The sequence below is a fragment of the Lepisosteus oculatus genome, chromosome 5, assembly GCF_040954835.1.
Source record: "Lepisosteus oculatus isolate fLepOcu1 chromosome 5, fLepOcu1.hap2, whole genome shotgun sequence".
In the NCBI taxonomy this organism is placed as follows: domain Eukaryota; kingdom Metazoa; phylum Chordata; class Actinopteri; order Semionotiformes; family Lepisosteidae; genus Lepisosteus; species Lepisosteus oculatus.
The window spans coordinates 9,620,467-9,647,516 of record NC_090700.1 but is presented as its reverse complement, the minus strand read 5'-3'; the positions used below and the strand labels follow the sequence as shown (position 1 = coordinate 9,647,516).

General features: G+C 42.1%; 2 protein-coding genes across 5 annotated transcripts in view; both read left to right on the top strand.

Annotated features, from left to right (window-relative positions):
• The window catches only part of LOC102683368 (rho guanine nucleotide exchange factor 17), a 91,589-nt gene extending 71,676 nt beyond the window's left edge, over positions 1–19,913 (top strand). Inside the window, exons 4-21 of the mRNA XM_015341461.2 lie at positions 1,589–1,705; positions 2,716–2,808; positions 4,170–4,346; positions 5,133–5,183; positions 5,728–5,837; positions 6,909–6,994; positions 7,380–7,498; positions 9,021–9,228; positions 9,526–9,599; positions 9,988–10,175; positions 10,891–11,129; positions 11,842–12,085; positions 13,051–13,137; positions 13,678–13,745; positions 14,146–14,294; positions 14,574–14,748; positions 15,363–15,629; positions 16,048–19,913. Of these exons, the coding sequence (XP_015196947.2) occupies positions 1,589–1,705; positions 2,716–2,808; positions 4,170–4,346; positions 5,133–5,183; positions 5,728–5,837; positions 6,909–6,994; positions 7,380–7,498; positions 9,021–9,228; positions 9,526–9,599; positions 9,988–10,175; positions 10,891–11,129; positions 11,842–12,085; positions 13,051–13,137; positions 13,678–13,745; positions 14,146–14,294; positions 14,574–14,748; positions 15,363–15,629; positions 16,048–16,253 (2,658 nt within the window). The 3' untranslated portion in view covers positions 16,254–19,913. The remainder of the gene's footprint in view (positions 1–1,588; positions 1,706–2,715; positions 2,809–4,169; positions 4,347–5,132; positions 5,184–5,727; positions 5,838–6,908; positions 6,995–7,379; positions 7,499–9,020; positions 9,229–9,525; positions 9,600–9,987; positions 10,176–10,890; positions 11,130–11,841; positions 12,086–13,050; positions 13,138–13,677; positions 13,746–14,145; positions 14,295–14,573; positions 14,749–15,362; positions 15,630–16,047) is intronic.
• A 2,845-nt stretch (positions 19,914–22,758) lies between these two features.
• Positions 22,759–27,050, top strand: part of relt (RELT TNF receptor) — a 29,726-nt gene continuing 25,434 nt past the window's right edge. Inside the window, exon 1 of one of the 4 annotated variants that reach the window (XM_015341464.2) lies at positions 22,759–22,854. The gene's annotated coding sequence lies outside the window, so the exon portion shown is untranslated. Of the gene's footprint in view, positions 22,855–22,928; positions 23,079–24,600; positions 24,737–27,050 lie in introns of those variants that run through there. The other 3 variants (XM_015341462.2, XM_015341465.2, XM_069190075.1) reach the window with 3 other exon arrangements.

The window sequence follows — 27,050 nt, the reverse complement described above, 5'->3', positions numbered from 1 at the left end:
GGCTTTTCTGTTTGCTTATATAAAGTCATGAAATGGAATGCGACCTTTTTAAATCGGCGTTTATGGTTTGATCTTTGAAATGTTGACGTAAGATTTCTGGCTCTGAAGAATCCCACCTCAGAGCTTGGTTATTTTGCGCCTTCTTGCAAGTGCTCCCAATGACGTGATCTTATGACATCGGGGGCCTCGGAGAGCAACCTGAGCCCACCTTGAATGTTTTCTCCACTGCGTGCCTGTGTTGACGTACCAACATGATGGCACACAGCGACATCCTTACCTAGTCCTGCAAGGAATTAATGGCTGAGAGGAAAACAAATCATCATGAATCATGAATCTGTGCTTTCCCGAAAGAATAAATACAGCTGTCGGTTGCTGTTTCATAATTACATTTACACTGTAGAGAGGGGTAAAGCTCTCCGAGGGTGGAGGGAAGTCTCTGTGAAGCTTTGTTCATTCATTAAATATCATTAATGGTTTTTTTCCATGTTTGAAGTGTTCATAGTTGTCGAATTGTTGCGGTGGGTATACACTGTGGGCCCTGATGGGGTTGAGACTGGAGAGAATTCTGTGCATTTAAAAAAAACTGTTCTGAAGCCTATGCATAGTAATGGCTATAAATAAAGACCATGTTTCATAATTTTCAGCGGGCAATATTTATCCTCTTTTCTTGGAGAGAATGAAAACGTTTCTTGATTGTGAAGTCATCAAAGACTTTCACTCTTCTTAAAAGCTCCACTTAGAAAAAGCTTGAGCTTCTAAATTTGTCCAGGCACACAAATGAATTAAATGTTTCTGTTGTAGATGTACTTATATGGTAGGTAATAGAACAAATAGTGTTCTTCAGGCAACATGGAAAAAGATTATAGAGGATGAGGCCAGCAGATAATTCCCTCTTTATGAGGTAGTCAGGTGGAGATTATGTATTGAGAGCTATGATCCTTCATAAGGCAGGCTCAGTATTACTACTACCATGACATGCTCATTACTGGTAATGGTTCAGACATGCTTTACTGTTACATTCTGTGCTGTGGTGTTGTAGGCAACTGGGGGGAATGTTTCTGCGAGCCTACCACCTCACATTTGCATTCATGGGTCCACTCATGTCCTTAGAGGCAGGAATTGAGTTACCTTGAAAATCACTACAAAAGTGTAGGCCCATTCACCCTGAATGTTGGAAGTGTGCAACATCAAAAGAGGTCAGGAGTATATCTGTTCTTCCAACACAACCTGAAGTTAGGTGTTATAATGTATATTCATTGTTCTGCCTCTTAAATCCTCCCTTTAGGTCAGTAATTCAAAGGAAAACATCTGAACATGCATATGAGTCTGAGAACAGCACTTCTTTAAAAAAGCACGGTATTATTTCATGACGTTTGTGGTGGAGAAAAGTCATTCATCGTTATCAAAAACGCATGTTCTTCTGTTATAGTTTTGAATAAATGTCATGTTTTACTCATAACATAAAAATGTAAGCACACATTCGTTATCAGACAGTGGTTTCGGTAGCTTGCCGACTGATAATGCACCTCATTTACACCTCATTTAACTTGAATAAAGCTGTGTGGCTTGCTTGTCTTCTTTTGAACAGTTCTCCAAGGACATACTTGTGAATATTTATTCAGCATACATAGACAACTTTCTGAATGCCAAAGACGCCGTAAGAATAGCCAAGGAAGCCAAGCCTGCATTCCTCAAGTTCTTGGAGGTGAGTTGGGTTTACTTGTCCCTGGTCTGTGCCTTGATTGGTCATAGGCTTTTCACCACAGAGTAAAACAAATCAGTGAAGGGTTCAGTTTTTTTAAAAGGAAAATGACATCACCCGTGGCTTGTGTTGAGTTGAATATTGAAAGGAAGGTGCTGTCAGCAAGTAGTTTGGCATTAATCTTCATTATTTTAATGTGTGTAAACGTACTGCCTTTTTTTTTTTGCTTGTGAATGTTGATTGTGAACGGGTTGGAATGGAAAGGATTTTAAGTGCATACGAGGGCTGTTGCAGATTGATATCTGGTTTTGCTTGAATATATTTTTCATTCTTCACTTTCAAAGTAGTGATGGCTTTTGGTATTGGTACTGCAGAGCTGGATCTTGTCACTCTTTGTTTGACAGTAAATCCTTCCCAGCAAAACTATGAACCTGTTGAAACCTCTCTTCTTGATGCTAAATATTTGGAGTTTTCTTGACAATGATTCACTCACTATTTTTTCATCTTAACTAAGGAGTAATTGCACTCAAGTCGTTTCTTAAATGTTCATAAAACCGTTAATCTGGTTGTAATATTCTGTTCATGTGTGTGCCACCTACTGGACATCATTGCAGTAACATACACCATTGTGCAGTACACATTTCTTCATTTGCTGGATATTTTTATCTATAACCCACTCTCAAAATGTTAGGGTTGATTGCAAAGTAAGGGGATTATAATAGATTGCGGGCTTCAGATGACAGAGTTTCATGATAATCACAAGGTAAAAATAAATAAAATTACTACATTACTTCACCAAACATCTTTTTACCTATGTCTCTTTGTTCTTCTCCAAAGTCTTTGGAGAGGAGAAACACTGGAAAGCCAGCGGTTTGCCCTAATCAGTGGTTGGTTTGCCTTGTCAAGCAGTGTTTGACTCTGCTTTGAATATCGACTGGGGCTCTTAGTCACAGCGTGCCATAGAAGCCACAAGTCCAGCTTTTCCTCTGTTGTTTTCTCTTTCCCATCGCCAGCAATGTACAAGGGAGAACAAGGAGAAACAAGCTCTGTCAGATCTGATGATCAAACCAGTCCAGAGGATCCCCCGCTACGAACTTCTTGTGAAGGTGAGTCCGCCTTACCCGATGGAGGACCAAGTTTTGCCAAAAGCAAAACAAACAATCTACGAGTCCCCCACTCCACACTTTTTTTTTCTCCAGCTATGCTTCTTATGAATCTTTTCACATAAATAATAACTGCGAAAATGGTATGGCTCCTATAAACAGCTTCTGAGGAGAGCTGTGGATTGATTTTTTTATTCTTTTGAAGACCTACTGAGGTTAAATCATTGTTGCCAGGAAAGATTGGTCTCTGACGTGCTGATCTGTGACACTGAAACATCTCAGAGGTGCTGGATCTCACTAGGTGCTGTAGTATACATAAGGCAGCTGTGTAGTCAGGGCAATCTGTCTCCTCTTGGTCCTTTCATTTTCTCTTGGGGAATGTCAACTGTGGTGCACATGAACTTGCTTGACTTGCATCTTAGTCATCTGCAAACTATTCCTGTTTTCCTGGATTATGTCACCGGGCATTCACTCCTCGCATTGCATCTGGGATTAAGTGTGATGATTGCAGGGTAATCTAAAGTTACAAAAGATGATTGTGAACATGTGTGACCTATATTTCCTTTTTTGTGAAGAAAAATATTATGATCATTATGGGTAGAAAGGGACATGTCTAGTGCAGCGGATAAGGAGCTTATTTTATCCTTATTCCATCTTTGTACTGTACATTGCCTGTAGGTTTTGCCAGTAAAACAAAATGTAGGTATCTTGTGCCCTTAAGGTCGGCTGTATTAATATCGTGATAGCAATATGGGACAGAAAAAACAATGGATGGAGTATGAGCGAGTCGCTCAATCCTCATACCTGATGGTAACAGGGAAGTCAACTGAAGAGGCAGAAGCGCTTAGCTGTAATTCTTGGTGAAGTCTGTCATTGATTAGTTCAGAGGTTTTCTTTGTTTTCCACATCCGCTATAGATTACATTAACCACAGAGCACATGTCCTGGAGTGTGGTTACAGCCTGGTTATATATGGTATTCATTGTCTCATGGAGTTTCTGGAAACTAGTCCTTTTGGGGTCGTGAAAATATGACGCGGGGCCACAAAGTGAAATAAATAACCCTTAAAAAAAACAATAAAATATGTTCCTTAAAGGGCCCTGCGTGGTTATTTAATGTGTGTAACAGGCCGAACAGGGTAACATGGAATGGTACAAATTATTCCTTAGTCTGCCTAGAGTCCGGTCATGAGTGAGCAGGGCTAAGCCGTAAAGCTGCAACTCGACAGGAACGAACTGTTCTCTGCGTCCCGCTATTTTGTGCGACACCTCGGGTTCCTTCAGTACCTTTCTAGGCTGCAGGTCGGCTCGCGGTGGGGGGGATGCGTCTGACGGCGGCATGTGTGTGTTTTTGTGTGGACGGCAGGACCTGCTGAAGCACACCCCGGAAGACCACCCCGACCACCCCTTCCTGCTGGACGCCCAGAAGAACATCAAGAGGCTGGCCGAGAGGATCAACAAGGGCCGGCGGAGCGCGGAGGAGGCCGAGAAGGAGACCCGAGTTCTGCAGGAGGTCGAGGCGCACATCGAGGGGGTGGAGAATGTATGGCTGCCACCCCACTCCCTCCCCTGTCCTCCCTCGTTTCTCATCCCTTCCCCTTCGTCGTTTCATCTCTCTGCCCACTGTAACAGGCCAACCGGCCGGATGCTCTCCTTCAGTAATCCAGCCGGTCCAGAATACCACTCTTCATGTCACAGGGAGTGGGCAGATTTTGGCTTAAATTTTAATCCTCAGCGTGACTGACAGCCGTGGGCTGTTGTAAATCAAATTCAATTGAAAGTGGACCAGTAATTGTTGTCTTGATGAACGAGTTGGCTGTGGCTGGCAGGCAGCTGGCGCTCAGCGTGTGGTTTATTGACCCAGTGCTGTTGGATATGCTGTTGCTTCCTGATCTAGACTGCTCTAGGCACGGTCAGATATTTTCTGTTAGGCTCCACATTTGCCGGCATCAAAGGTAGAGCCACTCAAAACATTCATAGTTTTAGTTTTCAGTGGTGGTCACCTTCCATTAAATACACAAAAAGTTTAAACCAAAAAAACAGCACGTGTGATTTACCTCAGTTCTGGTTGGCTGTGCTTGTTGAATGAAAAATATATGCAAGCTTAATGCTGTAACGAGACTGGGATATTTTTCCAAACATCCGAATAATGTTCACCTGGAGTGGAGTAGAACTGTCTTCCCCACCGTTCTTTTGTTCCAGCACTCCAAGCTGAGTTATTGTTGAATTAAATTTGGATTCATCGATGCAGAACATGATTGTTGGGTATTTAAATCTTTTGGCTTTTAATATGTGCAAGGTGATGCTGAGATACCTTTCTCGTTTATAGCTTTTAAATCCTCAGAGGAAGTTTCTAAGGCAAGAGATGGTGGTGGAAGTGGTAAGAACATTTTCCTTATTATAGTTTCTCTGCAGAGTTCTATGCCCTCCTGTTCTTAACATTGGATTACAGGTGAATGCACTTCATCTGTAAGGCTGGTAACTTATTTCTTCCCTCTAGATCACAAACAGCTGTAACCTGTACTAATGCATTCCTAATGTTTTAATACATTCCTATATTTTACTTCATTCTTCATATTTAAAATAAAACTATATATGGACAATAGAGAGTAGTTGGAAAACAGAACGAACCCATGTCTTTCTGGACTTTATTTTACATATTGTTATTTCAGGAATGTGCATACCTAAATGTACTTATCTGGAAGTCAGATTTTATAGTTTTCAAACGTTTACCCAACCTTTTAAAGTAATTTTCTAATACAATTCCAGTTTCCTGTCTGTGGCGTGTGTTGAGATAAGGAACAGGCTCATACTGAGCTATTGTGAGATGAGTCTTTTTGTGTATGTGTGTACAGTTTGGAGGAGAAAAATGTTTTCCTTTTGCTGATAATACAATGCATTTAACACCGCTCTGCGTATTGCAGAAGACTGTGGGTGGCAAGAAAGACCGTTCCTTGTTCCTGTTCAGTGACTTGCTGATTTGCACAACATTGAAACGGAAATCAGGGTCCCTGCGTCGCAGTTCCATGAGTCTGTAAGTGACTCTGTTTTTACCTGAATGATTGAGTTGGCCTAGGTAGAAAGACGAGTTTGATTTTTGATTTTCCCTCGATCTTACTACTACATATTTATTTTTCCACAATATATTTGTTGTTCCTGTTGTCTACATTGTGTCGTGTTGTCTGTTGTGCTGTGTGTGTCCAGAGAGATCAGCGGGATTAAGAATCCCCATGTATGTACGTGTAAACTACTCTGCTCTCTCTACTCTCTTTCTCTTGGTTTCTGTAGAAGAGATTGGTAGATGTGCAAATGATTTTCTCGTTTACTAACTGATGACAGATTGCTTTACAGTTAGCAACTCTGACAAATTCCCTTGACAAACACTCCAATCTCCGAGTGAAGGAAACATCGTTAGTAATTGAGATTTTGACTTTTAATCTCATATCCCTACCTCAGATGAATGATTACCACGGGACTGTCAATTGTACATTGGTTATAGTCAAACTTTAATTGAACTGTGGCGTGGGTTCAGGCTATTCACTGCCCTCCTTTTTGACAGATTGGCCTAAATGTGAGTTTAGCAGGTCTTTCTCATCTTACTTACAGGTCAATCCAAATTTATTGGTAGCAAACAATTGCAGCTACATGTTAAAATCTAATCATGATCAGAGATATGAGTATCCTTTAATGCAGGTGAAGTTTCCCTAATTGTGCCATTTACATAAGTAAGTTCAGACCATTATGCTGCAGAGTGAACTAATTGTGATGCCTCCCGAACCCTTCCAAAATCACCAACATATTCTCCTTCTCTTTTTAAGCAAATATTTTCTTTAATAGAATAGTTTGCCATATTTGTTCAGAACCCATCAGGATTAATGTGTCCCATGCAAAGCAAAGTGGCTGTATCATGTTTCTTCTGTTTCCCAGTCTCCCAAAGTCTGTCAATTTAAACCACTCGGCTTGTATAAGGAAATGTAAGCACTGGAAGAGCTGTGGGGCACATGCATTATTCACGATACTCTTTTTAAATCATTCAGCGCAGCAGGGCTCCATCTAGTGGTCATTCCTGGTAATTGTATTATTTTCTTCCTCTTTTTTTTTTAAGTTACACGGCGGCAAGCGTCATTGACACCTCGAGTAAATATAAGTTCCTTTGGAAACTGCCTTTAGAAGATGTGGAGATGGTTAAAGGTAAATCGTGCTTTATGTAGTTTACTAGATAACAGTTTCTCAAACAGTATCCAATGTGACGAACTCCATTGTTTAGTGGGAAATGGAAACTGATTTCAAGAACTTTGTTTCAGAGCTTGAAAAAATAAGACTTTATGTAACCTTACAATTTACACTGCCTGTCTGGAGGAGACCATCATTCTTGAGAACTGCTAAAACTTATTGATGCTTTCATCCACTGCTTCTGTTGTCTACCTCAAAAACTTAAGGGCCCAAACACCGTTCTGGGCAATGCTAAACGATAAGTGCTAATGACTCGGGGAATCAAGTCAAGAAAATGAAGCAGGAGCCCAGAGATGTTTGTTTGAACCTGTGTCTCTGCCCTCTCTCCCCGCCCTCTTGACAGGCACGTCTCAGGCCACCAATCGGGAGAACATTCAGAAGACGATCGGGAGGCTGGATGAAGACCTGAGCACGCTGGGTCAAATCAGCAAGCTGTCCGAGACCCTCAGCTTCCCTCATCAGGTGAGGATCATGACCGTGTGGAGCAGACAGTGCAGTACACAGCCGTTAAATTAAAAGGGATGACCCCTGCTGGTCAGAGGTGCCCGTAGTGCTGTGGTAAGTATCCTTCCTAGGTTAACGAACAAAATTCTTTCCAAAAAATGTATTCGTAATTCGAACATGGAAAATGAATTTCCCTACGAAGATTACATGTACAGTAAATCCCTCTTACTGGTTTCCAAATTCCTTACAATCACAAATTTTACTTTTGTGAAGTGCAAAAGAATTATAATGACAACCATATTACTTTTTAATGCAAATTGCTGACCTTTAAAGGCCTAAGTATCCTAACAGACCACTTTCTGTATGTTAAAAGATGTTTACATTGACAGTAGTTATGGTATTTCAATAGTGCAAAAAAACATAAGCAATACATGCAACAATTTTCTTTAATAAAACCTTAATTATTATAATTATAATAGTAGATGATGACTTAGTGGTCTGAAATTGTTTATTAGATCTATGTTAAGCACTGAAGTGTATTTCTCCACCTACGGTAGGGTGCTCACCAATGAATAAATAGGGAGGTCACTATTACACTTGATACAGGTTTGTATTTTCTAAAAAATGTAGAGTATAAATTTGCAATTCCTAATATGAATGTAGTAGAAAATATAGGATGATTAAACCTATGCTACACACTGAAGTCAATTCCTCCACCTATAGTAGGATGCTCACCAGTGAAGGATTTTTGTGCGCTGTAGTGAAAACATGTCAGTTCTTCAAAACACGGAATAAAGTTGCAGCGTTTGTTGTAGCAGAAATGTATAATAATAATTGCTTACACCTATATAGTGCTTTTCTGGACACTCCACTCAAAGTGGAGGTAATTTACAGGTAATGGGGACTCCTCTCCACCACTACCACCAGTGTGCAGCATCCACCTGGATGATGTGACGGCAGCCTTAATGCACCTGAACGGTCACCACACACCAGCTATTAGTGGGGAGGAGAACAGTTATGAAGCCAATTCATGGATGGTGATTATTAGGAGGCCATGATTGGTAAGGGTCAATGGGAAATTTGTTTAGGGGTTACACCCCTACTCTTTTTGAGAAATGCCCTGGGATTTCTTATTGACCACAAAGAGTCAGGACCTCGGTTTTCGTCCCTCATCCGAAGGATGGCGCCTGTTTACAGTATAGTGTCCCCGTCAGTATACTGGGGCATTAGGATCCACATGGACTGCGCGGTGAGCGCCCCCTGCTGGCCCCACTAACACCTCTTCCAGCAGCAACCTTAGTTTTTTTCCCAGGAGGTCTCCCATCCAGGTACTGACCAGGCTCACACCTGCGGAGCTTCAGTGGGCTGCCAGTTGTGAGTTGCAGGGTGATATAAATCGAGCGATGCCTGTAGAGTATTGCCCTCACCGGGGGTCTGCCCCTCTTTGTTGCGGAGGGCACAGTTTGTGCTCAGGTGAGTCACCACAGTGAATGATTCCCTGAAGGGCGAAGTGGGATTAACCCGCTGTGTTTGAACTCAGGGCCTGGATGATGTGATCAGGGACCTGATGGCTGCTGTTCATCGCGAGCTGGCAGAGAAGCAATCGCTGTCCTTCAGCATGACCTTCCTGCCCACGAAGGTGGAGCTGACCACCGCCTCCGCCGAGAACACCTTCGTCTTTGAGTTCACTGGACCGGAGGCGCGGAGCAACTTTGAACAGGCCTTCGAGGACGCCAAGAAGAAACTTGGTACTTGGGGATTCGGATGTAAAAGCAAGGAAATACTAGCAGCTTTCTCAAGAAGACAGATTAGGGAGCATAATGTCTTTTCTTTCCCCTAGAAGTGGTTAGACAGCACTGTATACTGTATATTAAAAATAAATCCTGCTCACATTGTCTGAAGCTGTAAGTAAGGCCATTCTAGAACAAGGAATTCTAGATATTAAGTGGACCACATGATTTTATAACTCTCTGTCGTGATGGCATGGAGGTCCAAAATTGTTGTTTTTTTTCCCTAACATCTTTTTGTGCACTGTTCTTTTCAAGCAATGAATAAAGATTACTGGGATCCAGAATTTCTGAAAGCTATTCCAATTATGAAAACCAGAAGCGGAATGCAGGTGAGTTTGTGTCAGCTCTGATTGCCCTGTTTGAGAAATTGAATTTATACTTTTTTGACAGTAGTGCTGTTTGCAGCTTAACTAGTGTCACTTCACTACAACAGACTTGCAATATGTTGCAACAGGGTTTCACAGTAAGACGGGGGGAAAATGAGTCACAATGTTTCCTTCAGATACATAGATTAATGTGTAATGTACAGAAAAATTATTTATTGTGTAAATATTTGAATAACATAAAAACGCATCTGATTCACCTCTTCATTTGGTGGCTGATGTTTCTGAAGGCTCTGCTCTAAAAAAAAAAAGACAGGCACTGATTGTGTAATGGACATGTTCTCTGTAGTGAAGCTCTGCCCACTCTCACTCGTCCTCCCATTTTCTCCTCCAGTTTTCCTGTGCGTCTCCCAGCCACAGCTGCCCAGAAAACACCTATGAGGTGTGGGTGTGTAACAGCGATGGCTATGTAGGCCAGGTGTGCCTTCTGAACATCAAGGATGAGCCCACAGTGGAGGCCTGCATTGCTGTCTGCTCAGCCAGGATCATCTGCATCTCTGCTGTTCCAGGGCTCAAGGCCAGGTGTGTCTGAGAGGTTACAGTGCTCGCCTCTAGATCTACAAATTATAATCCTTACACTTATATAGCACTTTTCTGGACACTCCACTCAAAGCGCTTTACAGGTAATGAGGACTCCCCTCCACCACCACCAGTGTGCAGCCCCACCTGGATGATGCAACAGCAGCCATAGTGCACCAGTACACACACCACTCACCAGCTGTCAGTGAGGAGGAAAACGGAGTGATGAAGCCAATTGATAGATGTGCATTATTAGGAGGACGTTATTCTTTCAAGATTCACTGATTTTTCTACAAAGCTAGCATCGAACAAAAATGTGTTTTTTTTGGCTATATTGTGATGTGTTTTGTTTTTGTGCTCAACATTTTTTTGGTGTCGTGGTAAATACAGAATTAGTGAATTGTAAACAGGAGACCGGCATCTTTAAAGCGATGTCTTCAATTAAAACGTCAGTGTCAAAATGAAAGAAAAATTGCACGTTATGCTTTCATGGGCCACTTCTGTGTATTAGCATTATTAGGTTCTAAGGGACTAGATTAACGTTTCAGCAGAAGACTGTATTCCGCAAGCACTAATTGGGTTCTAGTGCTAACTAGATGTTGAAGTGCCAGGACACTGATTGATTGTCAGTGGCTCAGCTGAACGGGGGCAGCAGCTGCAGTCTCTCTGAGGTCTATAGTTTGTCTTGTGTGCTCACATTTTACCCCCCTCCTCCCAGGGATCGAGGGGAGTCTCTGCTTAGCCCACCCCCGCCCGAGCCAGCACCTGTTCCCTCGGAGCAGAACCTCCACATCTCCATCTCAGGCTCGTCCCTGGAGCTGGTGGGGCCCCCCCGAGGGCGGGGTCGAGAGCTCGTGCCCTTCGACAGCGACGACACAGATGACGAGTCCTCGCCCAGCCCCTCCTCCACCCTCCAGAGCCAGGCCAGCCGCTCCACCATCTCCTCCAGCTTTGGCAGTAAGTGAGGAGAGAGCTCGTGCTCCTGTGTTCGACAGCCTCTTTCACCCCACAGCTCCTCCACACGGAGTAGCGGGGGGCTCGGTTCTGATGTTCAGCCTCCTAGAAGCTTCTGTAAAAGAAAATCGAAACTGAAAACTGTACTACCTGAAGTGAACTGAACTTCCTGAACTGTACTCCCGCTATCATGTGGAAATATGTGGATAATACAGTCCATCCCACATGGAATGGGTTAATGTTGTACAAATTCAACATGGAAGATTGCTTATAATCTGAAATGTAAAATGAATCAATTTTCAGGCCTGCTTGAGACAAAAACCACCAGATAGAACATACTAAATATTGAGAGTAAAAGGAAATTAAAATGTTTATTAAGTAAAGGAAGGAAAAGAGATGTGTAAAGGAAATGAAATGATGGAAAAATGTATAAAATTTGGGGATGGTGAGAGAAATACTGTATCCTGTCTTGGCCATACCACTGTTTTTTTTTCTTCATTTGTAATTAGAATAATTTTTATTTAAAATTCAGTTGAAAATGTTAAAGGAGGCATTGTATTATTGTTATAGGGACATTGCTTTATTTCTTAGAGTTTTGTCAGGCATGTTGTCCTCTGAAGCGCTGCAGCTCTCTCGGTCTCCTTTGCCCTCGTTGCACCTTGTTCTTCCGATTCCCCGCCATCCCACCCTGGCTTACTCTCCCCCCTCCTTCCAGATGACGAAATGGTTGGCTCCAAAGAAATGACGACCGAGACAACGAGCTCGGAGGAGGAGCAGGAGTTCCCGTCGGTGGCCAGCTCGTACGGCCCCCCTCGGCTCAGCAGCGACAGCCCCATGGATGGCCGGGCCATGAGGCGCTCCAGCCGGGGCTCCTTCACTCGTGCCAGCTTGGAGGACCTGCTCAGCATTGACCCCGAGGCCTACCAGAGCTCCGTGTGGCTGGGCACCGAGGATGGCTGGTACTGCCTGGGTTTCGCCCACTTTGGCTCGTTCTTTCACTTGCACAACGTTCCCTCTCGCTCGGTCACTCACACAGATACTCCGTTCGTGCCCTCACTTTGTCCCCCGCACGACTCCTCCGTTTGCGCCCTCACTCGGTCACTCTCGCAGCTACTCCATTTGCTCCCTCACTCAGTCACTTGCACGGCTGCTCCCCCGTGCGCTCCCTCGCTCGGCCACTCGCACGGCTCCCCCGTGCGCTCCCTCGCTCGGCCACTCGCACGGCTCCCCCGTGCGCTCCCTCGCTCGGCCACTCGCAAGGCTCCCCGAGTTGCTCCCTCGCTCTTCCACTCACACGGCTCCCCAGTGCGCGCCATCACTCTTCCACTTGCTTGGCTCCCCAGTGCGCTCCCTCGCTCGGCCACTTGCACGGCTCCCCAGTGCGCGCCCTCGCTCTTCCACTCGCACGGCTCCCCAGTGCGCGCCCTCGCTCTTCCACTCGCACGGCTCCCCCGTTCGCTCCCTCGCATGGCTCCCTGGTTCGCTCCCTCTCTTGGCCACTTTCACGGCTCCCTCGCTCAACCCCTCATACAGCTCCCTCGCTCAGCCACTCGCACGGCTCCCCAGTGCGCTCCCTCGCTCAGCCACTCGCACGGCTCCCCAGTGCGCTCCCTCGCTCAGCCACTCGCACGGCTCCCCAGTGCGCTCCCTCGCTCTTCCACTCGCACGGCTCCCTGGTCCTCTCCCTCGCACGGCTCCCTCGCTTGGCCCTTCCCACAGCAACCCTATTCACTCCCTTGCTTGGTCACTCACGCGGCATCCCTGAGAGAGGCCAGGAGAGCCTTGAAATATATTAAGAAGACAAATTGCACTTTCGTCATCTGAACTGCATCGTTACGTTTCTGAAAGCATATCATTAAAGAAACAAGATTAGTTTTATATTCTCAGTGATTTCCTTTAACAAACATTTCATATGTTTTGGCAGCATTCATGTATATCAGTCATCGGACAACATTCGGAACAGGAAGAACAGCATGAAGATGCAGCACTCAGCATCCATTTTGTGCATCTTGTAAGTTGCCGGTTATAGTGTTCACTTACACCGTTATAAGAGAAGAAGATAAATAATTTAAATTGTGTACTCCTATGTGACGTTAGTAGAACTTCAGTTATTTCACTTTGTCCAAAGAGCAGTGTGGGCTGTTGCTGCTGGCAATTCCTCACATGTTGGGTAAGAACAGAGCACACGTCATGGACTGATGACCTTAAAATAACAGAGATGGATAGTACAGCCCTCAGGGTTGTATCTCAGCTGCGAATGTGGTCAAGCAGTTTTGTTTGACCGCTTGTCAAATGTTGCTGCAGGTGTAACAGGAATTGCAAAATTAAAATAATAGCAGTGAAAGCAGTGAGCGCCTTGATCAAGCCTGTATGTGCTGAACTAGAATATGGGCTTATTTGCTATATCAAGCAGAATTAGAATAAGTTATCAGAACTGGCACTGTTTCACCTGTGTTTGTCCGAGCAATTATGAACCTGCATCATTCTAAGAAGGAATCGTAGATAAAATACTGAACTCTTCTTTGTGTAATAATAGCTCTCTTTTTTCCAGGTATCTTGACAACAAAGTTTTTGTATCTCTTGCCAACGGTGAAATCATTGTCTATCAAAGGGAAGCAGGTGAGTCTGAGTAGGTGCTGCAGGAATCCCACTTGCAGTATCATTTTGAGACTGTTCTTGCTAAATCCACATCTTGGGAAGACCAGCTTTACCGTATTTGGTTTTGGAGCAAACAAAAGCAGCGTCCGCCTGTAAGCATATGCTTTCGCTGTTGTGAAAAACCACTGTTCCTTCATATCAATCAAAATTATTCATTTTATTCGTTCATTTCCATGGTCTAAGGCGTTTTTCCCCAAGAGGTGTAAAAGTATTCAGCCTTGTCTACAAGTAAGATTACTTGTCTTTTTCAAGACACTTAGATGGTATTAAATGTAGCGTAAGATTTCTGGGTGTCATTCTGAATGGGTATGAAGACTTTGTGCAAGGTATTCATTGCTGGGTTATGTCTTCTTTCACACAGGCAGTTTTTGGGATCCGCAGAACTCTCAGACTTTGTCTCTGGGCACCCCCGGGAGTCCTGTGACCAAAATGGTGCCGGTGACGGGGAGACTGTGGTGTGGCTGTCAGAACCGCATCCTCATTCTGAACACCAACACTCTGGCGCAGGAGGTACAGCACGGGGCTCACCACACCACAGCCAAGGATTAGATACAGCCCAAGGGGCTTACAGTACACACAGCACGACACTGGATCAAGCTGGGAATTTCTTTCCTCCCTCACTGCAACCTTGATTAAAAAGAAAAACACTTTTGAAATATTTTGTCCCAGAGTCACGAGCCATGTGGCATAGCTTTGCGAACAGTTATTTTGCATTTGTTTTTAAACGCACATGGACTGATCTTCCCCTGATCGCATATGGTTGTTATTGTTTTTTTTTCTTTGCTGCAGCACACGTTCCAGATTGGGCAGGACAGTAGCCGCTGCGTGACCAGCATGGTGAGCTACGGCCAGGGTGTGTGGATCGCCCTGCAGGGCAGCGCCCAGGTCCGGCTCTACCATGCCGTCACCTGTGAGAGCCTCATGGAGGTGGACGTGGCCCCTGCTGTGCATAAGATGTTGGCGGGTGAGTGCCGGACACGGCAGTGAGCCGTAGTCACACAGGTGGCCTGAGCCACTGTGCCTGTGCAGAATGAAAACGTGATCCGGTAGGAAGCTACAATTCAGACTACAGTACACATATTCCACTTTGATACACCTTGTTCAGCTTTTAGTTTTTGATCTGTAAATAGTGGAAACTGTTCAAAATTAGCATGGATCAATGCTAGTGTTTCCACAGAATTGGGCCTTTATTTGTTGCACTAAAACATGGGGTAGTTTCTAGTGTGTTCACTGGGAGTAACAGGGCTTAAGGCTGTGTGACTGCAGCTGATAGCACTGAAGAACTTAAGAAGCTAGAGGACGCTATTCAGCTAATCTATCCTGTTTAGGAGGTATTTACTTATTGATCCAGCTGTTTCTTGAAAGTAGCCAGGTTATCCAACTTAAACAACGTGATTGAATACCCTTTGACTAGATCCAAAGTCTCCTTCTCGCAGATTTAAGTGTGCTTCCATGTTCGTTTCTAGTTGTCTCCTATGGCTCAGGTTCCACTGTTAATTCTGACAATGCCAGCCCAAGGGACTTCTTCAGACCCCTTGAGGATTTTGAATAGCTTCCCACTCCCGCCTTCCTTTACAGGGTCAGACGCCATCATCCGGCAGCACAAGGCAGCCTGCCTGCGTATCACGGCTCTGCTGGCCTGCAAGGACCTGCTGTGGATCGGCACCAGCGCTGGGGTGGTGCTCACACTCACCATCCCCCCCGTCTCCTCCGGCACCAGCCCCCTGCGTGCTCCTCCCGTCCCCATGGGCTCGGCGCACGGACACACGGGCCACGTTCGCTTCCTCACCTCCATCGAGCTCCCTGAGGGATTCGATGTGGCCTTCCCGCTGCCTGGAGACCAAGGTACAGGCCGGAGCCTTGCTCTGTCTTATACAGGGATATTCGAAGCTGGTGGTGTGGTGGAGGCCGTCAGGGCTGGAGCGATTTCTGCGACATTGCTCGTGTTTCACTCCAGAAGGTGGAAACTTTCCTCCTCAGATTTTGGATGTATTATAATTCACACAGCCTTCTCTCCAAGCCCCTCACTGGCTCAGAAATCAAGCCAGTATGCTTTTCGACTTGGTTATCTTAAGTCAGTGGATGTTGAGGTCTGGGCCATCCAAAGATTCTTGAAATTACTCTAGTTGTTCACATGAAACCGTTCCCCATTACTGCTCCAATAGGGTCTTCAATGTATCTTATTGGGGAATACTTTCAGGAACAGAACGTTTGCCGCCGGTGTGCTTCGGCCATGCTGATTTGTGCTCTCTGCCACCCTCAGGTAACCCGGCCACCGGCGGAGAAGGCGGGTCGGGCCTTCAGAGACAAGACTCTGCCCGCCGGCGTGCCTCCACCCTGCTCCAGTCCAAGTCCAACCTCCTCGTCATCAGTGGGGGTGACGGCTATGAGGATTTCATGCTCAACAACAGCAGCGAGACGGTGGGCCGGGATGACAGCACCAACCACCTCCTGCTGTGGAGGCTGTGACCTGCTGCTTGCTGCAGTCAGACCTGCCCACAGCCCTTCCCCAGTACCGCAGGGGCAGCAGGCCTCTGGCTCCCCACCTTCGACTTCGTCTTTTAAATTCTAAACGTCTTCTACTTGGACATCCAGTCTGTCTGTGCATGGGTGTTTCTTAACACGGGGGGCGGGGGGGGATGTGTGTGTGTGTGGGGGTCACTTATAAAAAAAGTTTATTTTTTTGTCAATTTTTTTTCCATTCGGTGTAAGAAGTATTATCTCGCACGGCTTGTGTTGTTCCCGGCTCTGTCGTTGTGCTGAAACTGTTAACTTCATGAGCAGCAGCAAGAGGAGGGGTTTGAAGAAGCAAAGCAATTGTTTTTAAACAGGGAAAAAAAAAAGAAAAGTGACCGATAAGCGTCTGAACTCTTTGTTGAATTCCCCCAGTGCGATTTCTCCCGGTCAGTGCCGCGCTGGCTTCCTCCAGATGTTTCACCCCTGGGCCCTTGCTTTTAGGTCAGCCTTTCAGCCAGAAGCTTCCAGCTCTTTCCTGAAGGCGTCACTGAGCATATTTTTGATTTTCCACAGGCTGGCTCATAGTCAGCCTAAAGAGAGGTGAAGTGTAAAAGAAGAGGGAAGGGGGGGAAATGAGGCGTAGCAAGTGACTATCAAAAAGGTCTGAAGAAACGGAAGGAGGACGTTGGCAGAATTCAAGAGAAGAAAATCACATATTCTGCCCGACCAATGTTTTTATTTCAATAGAGGAAAATGGTCAACACACATCGATTCTTGATGGTGTGGTAACTACTGTTAATTTCAGACTGTGATTTGTGTCTCTACGAATGAAGATTTTTTTTTAAATCTCCTTTTTTTTATTAATTGAAGAGTGTAAGAGAGCATAGACAATAACCAATGTGCAATAAGTGGCCTGGGGTACCTGACAGGAGATTATATATAATACATATATATCTTAGTCTGTGGGTTGAGATATGAATTGGCTTGTGTCTCTCTTCAGTCTTAAGAACCACAGTTTAGTTACTGACACATTATTCACTTTATTTTTTGTTACATTTTAAAGTTTATATTATTGTTATTTGTTGTTGTTGTTGGACCACCACAGTACTAGAGAAATCTTATTCCTTTCTGTTCATGGTACCATACCAGTCATGTTTGTACAGTATTTATGTTTTATTTTAATTGAGTTATCTTTTTACAGCACTTAATTTATACATTTTTCTTTAGTGTGGGCCAGAAGGTGGGGCTGAGGTTGAGTGGCTAGTTTGAGAGTTACATCGTGAAATCTCTCGCCTCACTCAGGAGCTGCAGCTGAAGTGTTTGAAAGGTGTTAGATCACAGGGCTCCAGTTACGGTTAAGGAGAGAACCAGTCCAGTCAGGCTTGAAGGTCGTTTTAAATCACCTGTTTCTGTAAAGAGGAGGAACACTGTAAATGACTGATGATTTAATCAAGTAATTTTTTCAATCGAGGGAACTCTGGTCTGTGAGGGTCCTGAAAGACATTCCGATTTTTATTCCAGGTGATCTCTAAATTACTTAATATACTGTAGCAAATCACCTCTTACAACAGATTATAGATGAATTGTTCCAAGTCTTCAGAAATTAATGATTTAATATACACTTGTAAAACCTCCTGGATGTGGTTTGAGGGAAGAGGTTTGGAGACCCCTGCAGTTAATTGTTCATGTTTGTTTTATCCCATTTTACATTTATTGTCTGTAATCATGCATGTTCTGGAAAGAAGCAGATGAAACTTCATTAAGGCTGTGGAATAAGACCTGATAGTAATGTACAAAGAAGGTTTAAGTTTGTTTAGGTGACAAATCTAAAAGATTGCATTAGATCTCTGAAATAATCAGTGCCGTTGTCATTTCAGGGTTTTTGTGATTTTTCAATGTCTGATCTGCTGTAGTCACAATTGTTGCCTGTTAGTTTTTCATTTTGCCACGGCACCATACAGTGGAAGACGAGAAACTCCATCAGATCCTGCCTGCATTGTTGCCCATTTTGGATTAAAATGAGTCGACTGGTCAGGGTTTTCACACCAAAAGAGGGATTGGTGAAGGTTTTTGAACAGAGTTTTGAACACAAGCAGCTCTTGTGGCTTACTACCATGCTGAAGGATACTGAAGTAAACATTCGTTCTGGAAGTACGGTTTGGAAATTACACAAACCCACTTGAGGGTAGCAGTCTTGATAAAAAATAGAAGTTACCAATACACAGTTACTGTTATGTATTTCAGCTAAATTATAAACATCAAGATTAGTACAAACTGTAAAGTGCAGACAAAACATGGCATTTGAAGTGTTTTCAAACTGTAATGCTAAAACGGTGTAAGTTGTAAGTGTTTGTAACTAGTCTGTGTGATGCGTGGCCAGAATGAGGTCATTTGTTTATAAAGCATGTGTGAAATAAACACTTTGCTTTATTCCCAGTCCACACCCTTTTCTCATGTGTTACTGCACAGTATATAGTATGTCAACATCCTTATGATGCTTAAATTGAGATTAAAAACATCTTGTTATGAGCTGTCTGGTAATGTAAGTAATATTATTCTGAACAAGAGAACAGATTTGGTGTTTTCAATTAGTTAACAAGTAGAATTAGCGGTCTGGAAATTGACTGCGTTCATTTAACAGTAGTCAGGTATCGTCAAGCAAAATTTTACCTAGTTTCCTCCAGAAAGCAGGTGAATAGCCTCTTTTCAAGTTCTGCCCATCCGAGAGGCATGTAAACAATTATTACATTATCAGGTTCATGGTTGAATTTGGAACTTAAATTGCCTGTATTTTTTGTTTTTGTAGATGTTCAATAAAAGCCTGGTATTTTATTTATACAGATAACCCATATTTGAAGTGGACTGACTAATGAAGCATGCTTATATGCACTGTACAAATAAGAGAAAACCAGTATTGCTAGGAATTTTACACTTCAACCATTTCTGTAGAGTTCCACACAACTCTGAATATTTGAATGTGCCTTCAGTTCTCTACCACATAAACAGTGTTCCAATTAAAAACCGTTAACCGTTTCTGAAAGGCATTGCTTTCAGAGCTGTTAAAAACAACGAATTTGTATAGGCTTTGTAATGAAGTATGTTCTCAAGAATATATTTAAAAAATATTTGTAATTGTGACCTTTTATTCCAGAATAAAACACATTTCAACAAAATGGAGAAAAGAAAAAGGCTTTCGATTCAAACATTTTTCAAATTTATTTTTTAAAACAACTTGTACTGCCTATCCTGTTCCAAAAAAACATTTCTTAAGTAGAAGTTACTACCATGCAGATTGGGTCAAAATAGACTCTTCTCTTGCAGGAATCATGTACTGTAACTCGTCCCTGTAATTAGCCGTTCTGCCCATGTGTGAAAGAAGTTGTTTTTGTGTATTGTAAATATTGGTATATATTGCCTTTTCTGTACATACTGTTCCCAGTCTTCAATTGTTGATATGAATCTAATGGCATATTTTTATATACTTGTTTAAGTTTTCTTAGGTACACACCTATTGTGCCATCACGTTTAAATTATAACGATTACAGTATTTTAAAGAAGAAAATGAAAACTTTTATCTTGAGATATTACAGATGTCATGATTATCAGTATCACATATTCCTGCTATGTTTTTTTTGTCACTGTGGGTTCTTTGTAATTAAAAAGTTCACTGGTGCCAGACTCTGTGTTTATTTCTTCCTATTTTGTATAATTTTAATTTGTGACAGCTCAGTGTTTTCAGATTATCGGTAATTTGATTTAATTGTTGTCCTGTTTTTTTTTTCTCAGTAGGGAAACTCTGCAGGAAAAGCATAAGTCTCAAGTTTCTACTGTACCAATTGTACCCTTGAGTCAAATTCAGCTTGAGCATGATGTAACTGGCAAGTATATTGAACTCTAAACAGACCAATTGGGCATCTTAACCAGGCTAGAAATAATTTCACACCAGTCTCCATTTACTTTGGTATACATCTTCCTTACTTGCTTGTGTATGTGACTGCCCTACATTGTCCAAGTAAGGAGAATGCAAAGTATGCTTTTAATTTAAATGGTAGACAGTGGATATTTGTGTCTGGTCTGCCTGGGAGGACTGTGTAGTTATGTAGTCCAGTTAAAAACAATGCTCTTATTCAAGCAAGAACAACAGTATGCAATGTTTGTAGGCCCATTTTCTATGGAATACAATGTATTACAAAGGAATGTGCAAAGTACTACAGTATATAAACCCATCTTAGGATATAGAATGTAATTTAGTTGTGTATAAGTATCATATTCATGGAGGAAAGCAGTGATTTAAAGAAATGGTCTTCATTAATACAGAAATTTGTCTTATCGGTTGCCCTGGATCGATAACAAAGCCAACTGCTCTGCAAAGCTCAAGCAGATTTTGTGTTTCCGTGGTGGATGACGAGTGATCCATTATGCTACTGGGTGCGAGAGTATTGTCTGAATACATAAGACCTTTTGTCATTAGTTATTAACTAATATTAATCTTGTTTGTTGTTTGAGGTGAACTCCGTTCACATTTAATTCTTCACTGTAGAACTGTAAAATACAGTAACGCTCTGAGTAGAAGAATCTATACCAACAGTATGTCAGGCTGTGTCCCTCGAACGCATAACCTGTGCTTCCTCCTCCTGGAAAATTAAGATAAAATGGTGTCGCAGTCAATTCGACAGAGGAGAGGGGCATCTTCAGTTGATAAATTAATAAGGTGGAACGTACTGCAGTTGCCGTCTGTCTTTCATAAGCACGTTCTCAGTTCGTCACAACAGGTACTGCAGGTGTAGAGATTTTTTTTTTCCCCATAAGAAATTGGTTTGCAGGTTTAAGCCAAAGCCACCGATGGATGGGGAGGAGTGTTGCAGCTTTAATGTGTGGGGAATCAACATTAAAGTTCACTGCAGCATTCATGGACGGCTTTTGATCTTACTGCTGCAATGTGGGATGCTTTATCTGCAAAGGTTAAGGTTACTATTTCTGTCGGGGCAAACAAGACACTACAAAAGCCCTTGAAATTAAGTATATCTGAATAGGACCGCATTGGCAGCGTTAGCGAAGCGCTTTGTGAAATTATTCGGCTCCATGAAAAGAGGAAGACCGTTGGCATGGGAACGAGCAAATATGTGTTTTTGAATTATAAAGAGAAATTCACTTTGTGCACACCGTAGACAGAAGTGAGATGGAAAATTATGTACAGTAAAAGATGGGTACTTTTAACACAGCTTGAAAAGAGAGCTGAACTCTGCTGTGCGCTCTGCTTGACGCTGAAGTGTTTTAAAGGGCTAGGCTTTTAAACTTGAATCAGTTTAAGAATAACGATTATCTGAAGTTGTATTTATCCATATACAAATTTGCCACATTCCCTTATTCTCCCAGCTGCTTACTGCCCAAGAAAAATTGCTATACTTGATACCAGAATAGGTGGACACTGTACCTGCAGAAAAAAAACTGACTCTACAAACATCAGTACAAGGAAAAGGAGCTTTTTTGTCCCTATTTGGGGGGCAGAGTGGTGGCTCTGTGGCTAAGGATCTCCGCCTGTGGCTGGAAGGTTCAAATCCCGCAGCCGGCAGAGAAATCCTACTCCATTGGGCCCCTGAGCAAGGCCCTTAGCCCCCAGCTGCTCCAGGGGTGCCGTATAAATTGCTGACCCTGCACTCTGACCCCAAGCTTCTCTCCTTGTGTATTTCATGGAGAGCAAGCTAGGGTATGTGAAAAGACAAATTCCTAATACAAGAAATTGTATATGGCCAATAAAGTGAGCTTATTTAAAGTGATACTCCACAGTGATAAAAGCTAGATTCAGAAGCTAGATGGTTTTAAAGTATGTAAAGAAGGAAATTTTCAGAAATGCACATTATGGAGTGCTTTTGCTTTTGAAAAAATAGCTTCTGCATTCTCAGGTGCTGATGTTGCCAAAAGAAAAATCAAGCACGAATTAGCGCTCGGACATTTTTCTTATGACCTTATTTGGCTGACACTATCCTCCAAAGATAGTGTCCAAAGATGTGTAGTTTCTGTACATCACAAAACCCTGATATAATGCTCATTACTACTATTTTTTTTCATCTCAGGACATTCTCTCTGTCACCAAACGTCTTACACAAAGCAGTTCTGTCCATTAAATTTGAGTTTACTAAAATGAATTCATTACTTGGACTCAAGGGAGTGCCTGACTTGTTCTGTACAGTAGTCCTTTGTTGTCAGTCTATGAATCACTGTCAAAAGACTGCCTCTGTTCATTCTTAGCAAGGGAGAAAAAAGAAAGGCCCGTTTGAATAGTGCAATGTTTGTAACTAACCAGGGGTCTGAACTGTAGTTTCAAGCTTCATGTCCTTCATTCTGAAGACTTTTTCTTTTTCCTTCTTTTTGTCTTTGTCAAGTCATCACATAGGCACGCTTAAGACCGGGAGGGATGTTATTTGTAAAGGAAGCCAAACCTCTTTGTATATACTGTATATTGAAAAGTCTGTAAGACGACGCAGGGGCGACTCGTGTCTTAATCAAGGCCACCGGCAGCTTAGAAAGGGGCTGGTTGCGGATAGCTCCCGACAGATGGCTACGGTGAACAAGAGCTTTTCCTCGTCGGGCGAGTTGTGTAAGGAACAGGGAAGTGAGTAAGAGGGGGTGGGGAAACATGCACTCGTGTTTCATCCGATGACGTTGAGGCGCTGAGTGAACCATTGAATTTCTGTTTTAAATTTTGGATCACAAAGAGAAGAGCTCGCCAAGGGTACTTCCTACCGGCGTTTTACTTTTTATTTAAGAAATATTTATATTTAAGACCTAAACCATGATTATAGACCATTAACTTGCTATAATATAACCACTTAACAGGTAAGAACGTTTTCATATCTATTTATAAAGTATTCCTGAGAATAAAAATGAGTTCGTGGCTTTCTTTAAACAGCAGATGGATGGACGGAGTATTTTAATTAAAGTTGTTACACATATAACGATATATGTTGATTAGACGAAACTGTCGTTAGATAAAATGTTAGTGAGTGAAATAGTTTACTTAGACTAATGTAATATTTGTGAAGACTAAAGTTTCAGCGATGTAAATGAGCAGGGTACAAAAAAATGGAAACTTTTAATTCTTCACAAAAGTTAAAAATCGAGCGCCTGCTATATGTTCATATTTGTTCGAGCATCTCAAAAGTTAGTTTAAATTTAGTCAGTTATAGAGAAAGAGGCTGTACTACAGCAACCACATCCTGTCTAGTAGCGGCTTGGCACGCTTCCAGGAAGTTAAGGCTTGAACACTTTCCCTGACTTTTTATATGTATGTATCTGTATTAAATAAATGGCTCCTTTTTTTACTGAGAGTGTCCGCATATAGCCAGGTCAACGCGGGGATGCGTAATTTCCAAATTCTGACTCGGTGGGATAGTGTTGCGGTTTCATTTTCAGCAGAACAATATTAGACTACCTCTATATAACGATAGACAATTCATATGCAGTTTCCTTATATATACTGTAAGTAACACTGAGGGACATAATGGGACATTTGACTGTGTGTTAAAGATGTCTACTAATGAGGTTGTTCAGTAAAATATTTTACTTGTTACATAGTGGTGATTTTCATTGCCAGACTGATGATTTAAATTGCCTGTCCTGCGACTACAGCTCAGTTGCTTCAGTATTTGGGGAGAAAAACTGTCGGGGAAAATAACTTAACGGCAAATTAAATCCTGTTTTTTGAATAAGATGAAAACTGATCGTAGGCAACCAGTTATTTTATAATAATTTCTAGCTGTTTACACCACTGATGTCCAGATTGCAAAATTGAGTTTAGAAAATTATATTCAGCTATTCCTGAAAGAACTCCTAAAAGAACAGCAGATATGATGTAAGGGGTGTTTTTGACTTTAGGTTATGATGTCCCAAATCCATTCATACTTAAAAACAGAAAAAATACAAATAGAAGGACCGGCACCTACTGTGTAGACCGTGGTGCGCTTTACTATAAAGGTAACTTATTATAACCTAGCAATGTTGGCATTTACAGTATTACGATACAGAGGTTGAATTTAGAATATCTTTATCGCTCTATGTGCAGTGGCCTAGGATATAAAGTTTTGAACGAAAATGATTTTTTCATGTTTTTAAAATCCCGCCCAAGGTATTGTTTCCAATTATTTCATAGTCTGAATTAATAAACAGAACATATTTGAATTTTTCTGGGTTAATAACTGTTCTGGGACTACAGTACAGTAGTTCTTAAGTGCGGCAGAGATCCATTAACTTACAACCGGGACCGGAGAGACTGCCGTGAAGACGTGCCCGTTTTCAGACGCATAGCCCATATAGATTTGAGTCCCACTCTTACACCAAATGGAGTCACCTCTGTATTCTTCATTTAAGGTCCGAAACAGTGTCGGTGCTACGCGAATTAGTATCTCCGAGACAAGAGACTAAGGACTAAGAGTCAGAGAACGCCGGCACCTGAAGCGGTGACCTACTCTATATCAAAGGGGCATTTAAAAATATCGGTAATTTTGGTTCTTTTTATTATCCGTGCGATGATGATGAGGGTTGGCATGATGATCAAATAGTGAGAAACATCTTAAATCGGTAACAATCTGCTGTTTTTATTTAGTTTTAAATGGGACACAAATAAGAAACAATGTCATACAGTGCTTCTCCGGCAACAATGTCCACAAATCCAGTTTTTAATTGTATAAAATTGAGACGACGATGATTTTTTTTTTTAATTCAGTCGTGTGACATCAAGAAATGTTGAAATGCGGACATGTGGAAGTCGGGGAGGGGGCGGTGAGGGGTTAGCTGAGTCTTCAAATGCTGCAGCTGATGCGGTCAAATTCCTACCGTCTCTGTCGTAGCTACCCTTGGGAAATATAGTGGGCGGAAACTGGAAGAAAATACGGGACAGGTGTCGTAAATTCAATTTCCCTATCGTAATAAACATCTAAAACGATTGATATATATAACACATAAGGAGAAAAGATGCACATACCCCTGGTGTGCTTTCTTTCGGGTTCCTCTTGTCTTGTGTCAAGATTGCTTAAGCTTTCATTCAAGTGGTGGCGGTTGAACGTTTGTACAGTACATTAAACCCTTGCAAACGCATTAAACACACCCCGAAACTGACATGGGCTGTTTTTTTTATCCCTATCGTAATCGGCGAAGGCACAATCATGCAGCCAGTCCCCTCTCTGCATCATTAGGTATCCTAAAAAAAAACAAAAGTTGTGTGTGACGCGTGCGCATTTCGGAGGCGATACTGAAGTGGATACGACCCGGGGCGATGGTGTTGGGGGTCTTCTGTTGTCGTCTTGTTTTGTGCTGTGCGTGAGGGATTCACTACTAATAATTCAACCTATTTCACCAAAAAACAAATGACACAAAACAAAAAGAAAACGTTTTCTTTATAGTTAGGTTATAGTCCTGTCCAGATATTGAAATTCCTGTTCATCAAACTGAATGGCATTTGTATCCACCAGAGTCAGAAACAAAATACCATTACTGCAAATTAAGGCTTCTGATTTTTTTTTTGCTGAATTGCAGTCATTATGCTAGTCCTATGGATATATTTCTATTAAAGTTTTTTTAGGCATTTAGTGAAATCATTGTTGTTTTTTTATATTATTTTGAATTGTTTTCTGATTTTAATGAAAGTTTAAAAATACAATCAGTATCTAAAGTGTAGTAGAAGACACTATTTTATTTATGTGTTGTAACTGAAATAACCTAGTACAGACTGTACAAGCTCTTACTCTTTTTGCATTCATTGTGCAATTTTAGGGAAATGTAGCGATTACTGTTTTACTGTAGCTAGTAAGTCATCACCTGGTAAGCTTTGAAATATCCACATTTTTGCAATATTCCAAATTTGCAACATTATGCAAGATGCTGTACTGAACAGGACATTTGTTTGGCAATTTGTTTAACATGTTATATAATCTTTATAAAGATGATTTTGAATCATGGCTGGTCAGCACAAGAGCTTAAAAAAACATAAAAACAACTAATACTGTCAACAGATTATCCAGATGTGTCATGGTGATTTTATTTTGGTGTTTTGTGCTTCTCGCCACTGAAATGGGAATAAACTGTTATTCTCTGCCCTGATATTACCGTGTTCATGTTTACAGTGCCCAGTGCCACCACTTATAAATATATGGGCCCCATAAAGTAAAAACAGAGTTACAGTGATTATTTGGTTAATAGATGTACGAATTCAGAAGGTAAGGCCCTTGAGGCTACATACAAATTATCACTAGTTATATGTTGCTTGCGGTCTTTATCACTGCAAAATATCTCTGCCAACGATTTAGTCATGTGTTGTACATGTATAGTAAACACAGATGGTATATGCTCTCGCCATCTCTCTGTAATAAGTATGTGATCCAGATTTTGTTTTCTCACTGAAGGGTGTGATTTTAAAAATGATACCTCGCCTTTGTGTCTTCAACACTTGGATCAAAACAATAGAGAACCTATCAATTTCAGGCTTGCACAGCTTACATTATCAGTCAGCAGTTAGTTTGTTTAAAATACAAAGATAAAACACCGTAACAATTACGTTCAAGGCTAGGATTTGGTAGCATTCCAAGTTAGCGGAAACTCTTCTCTTGTAACGAAAAAAGAAGTGATTAGCCTGGTTTGAAGAAATTTCCTGAAACACCTTTTCTCCATTTTTAATTTAGCCTATGAACTGTATCAAATGAAGCAGAAGCCTTTGCAATATGGAAGAAATTTGCATTTCTGAAATAAAAAAAGACAATGCCATTCCCATTTATTAGTGGTACAATATGTATCAAGCTGGCCAGATAGTATAAGTTA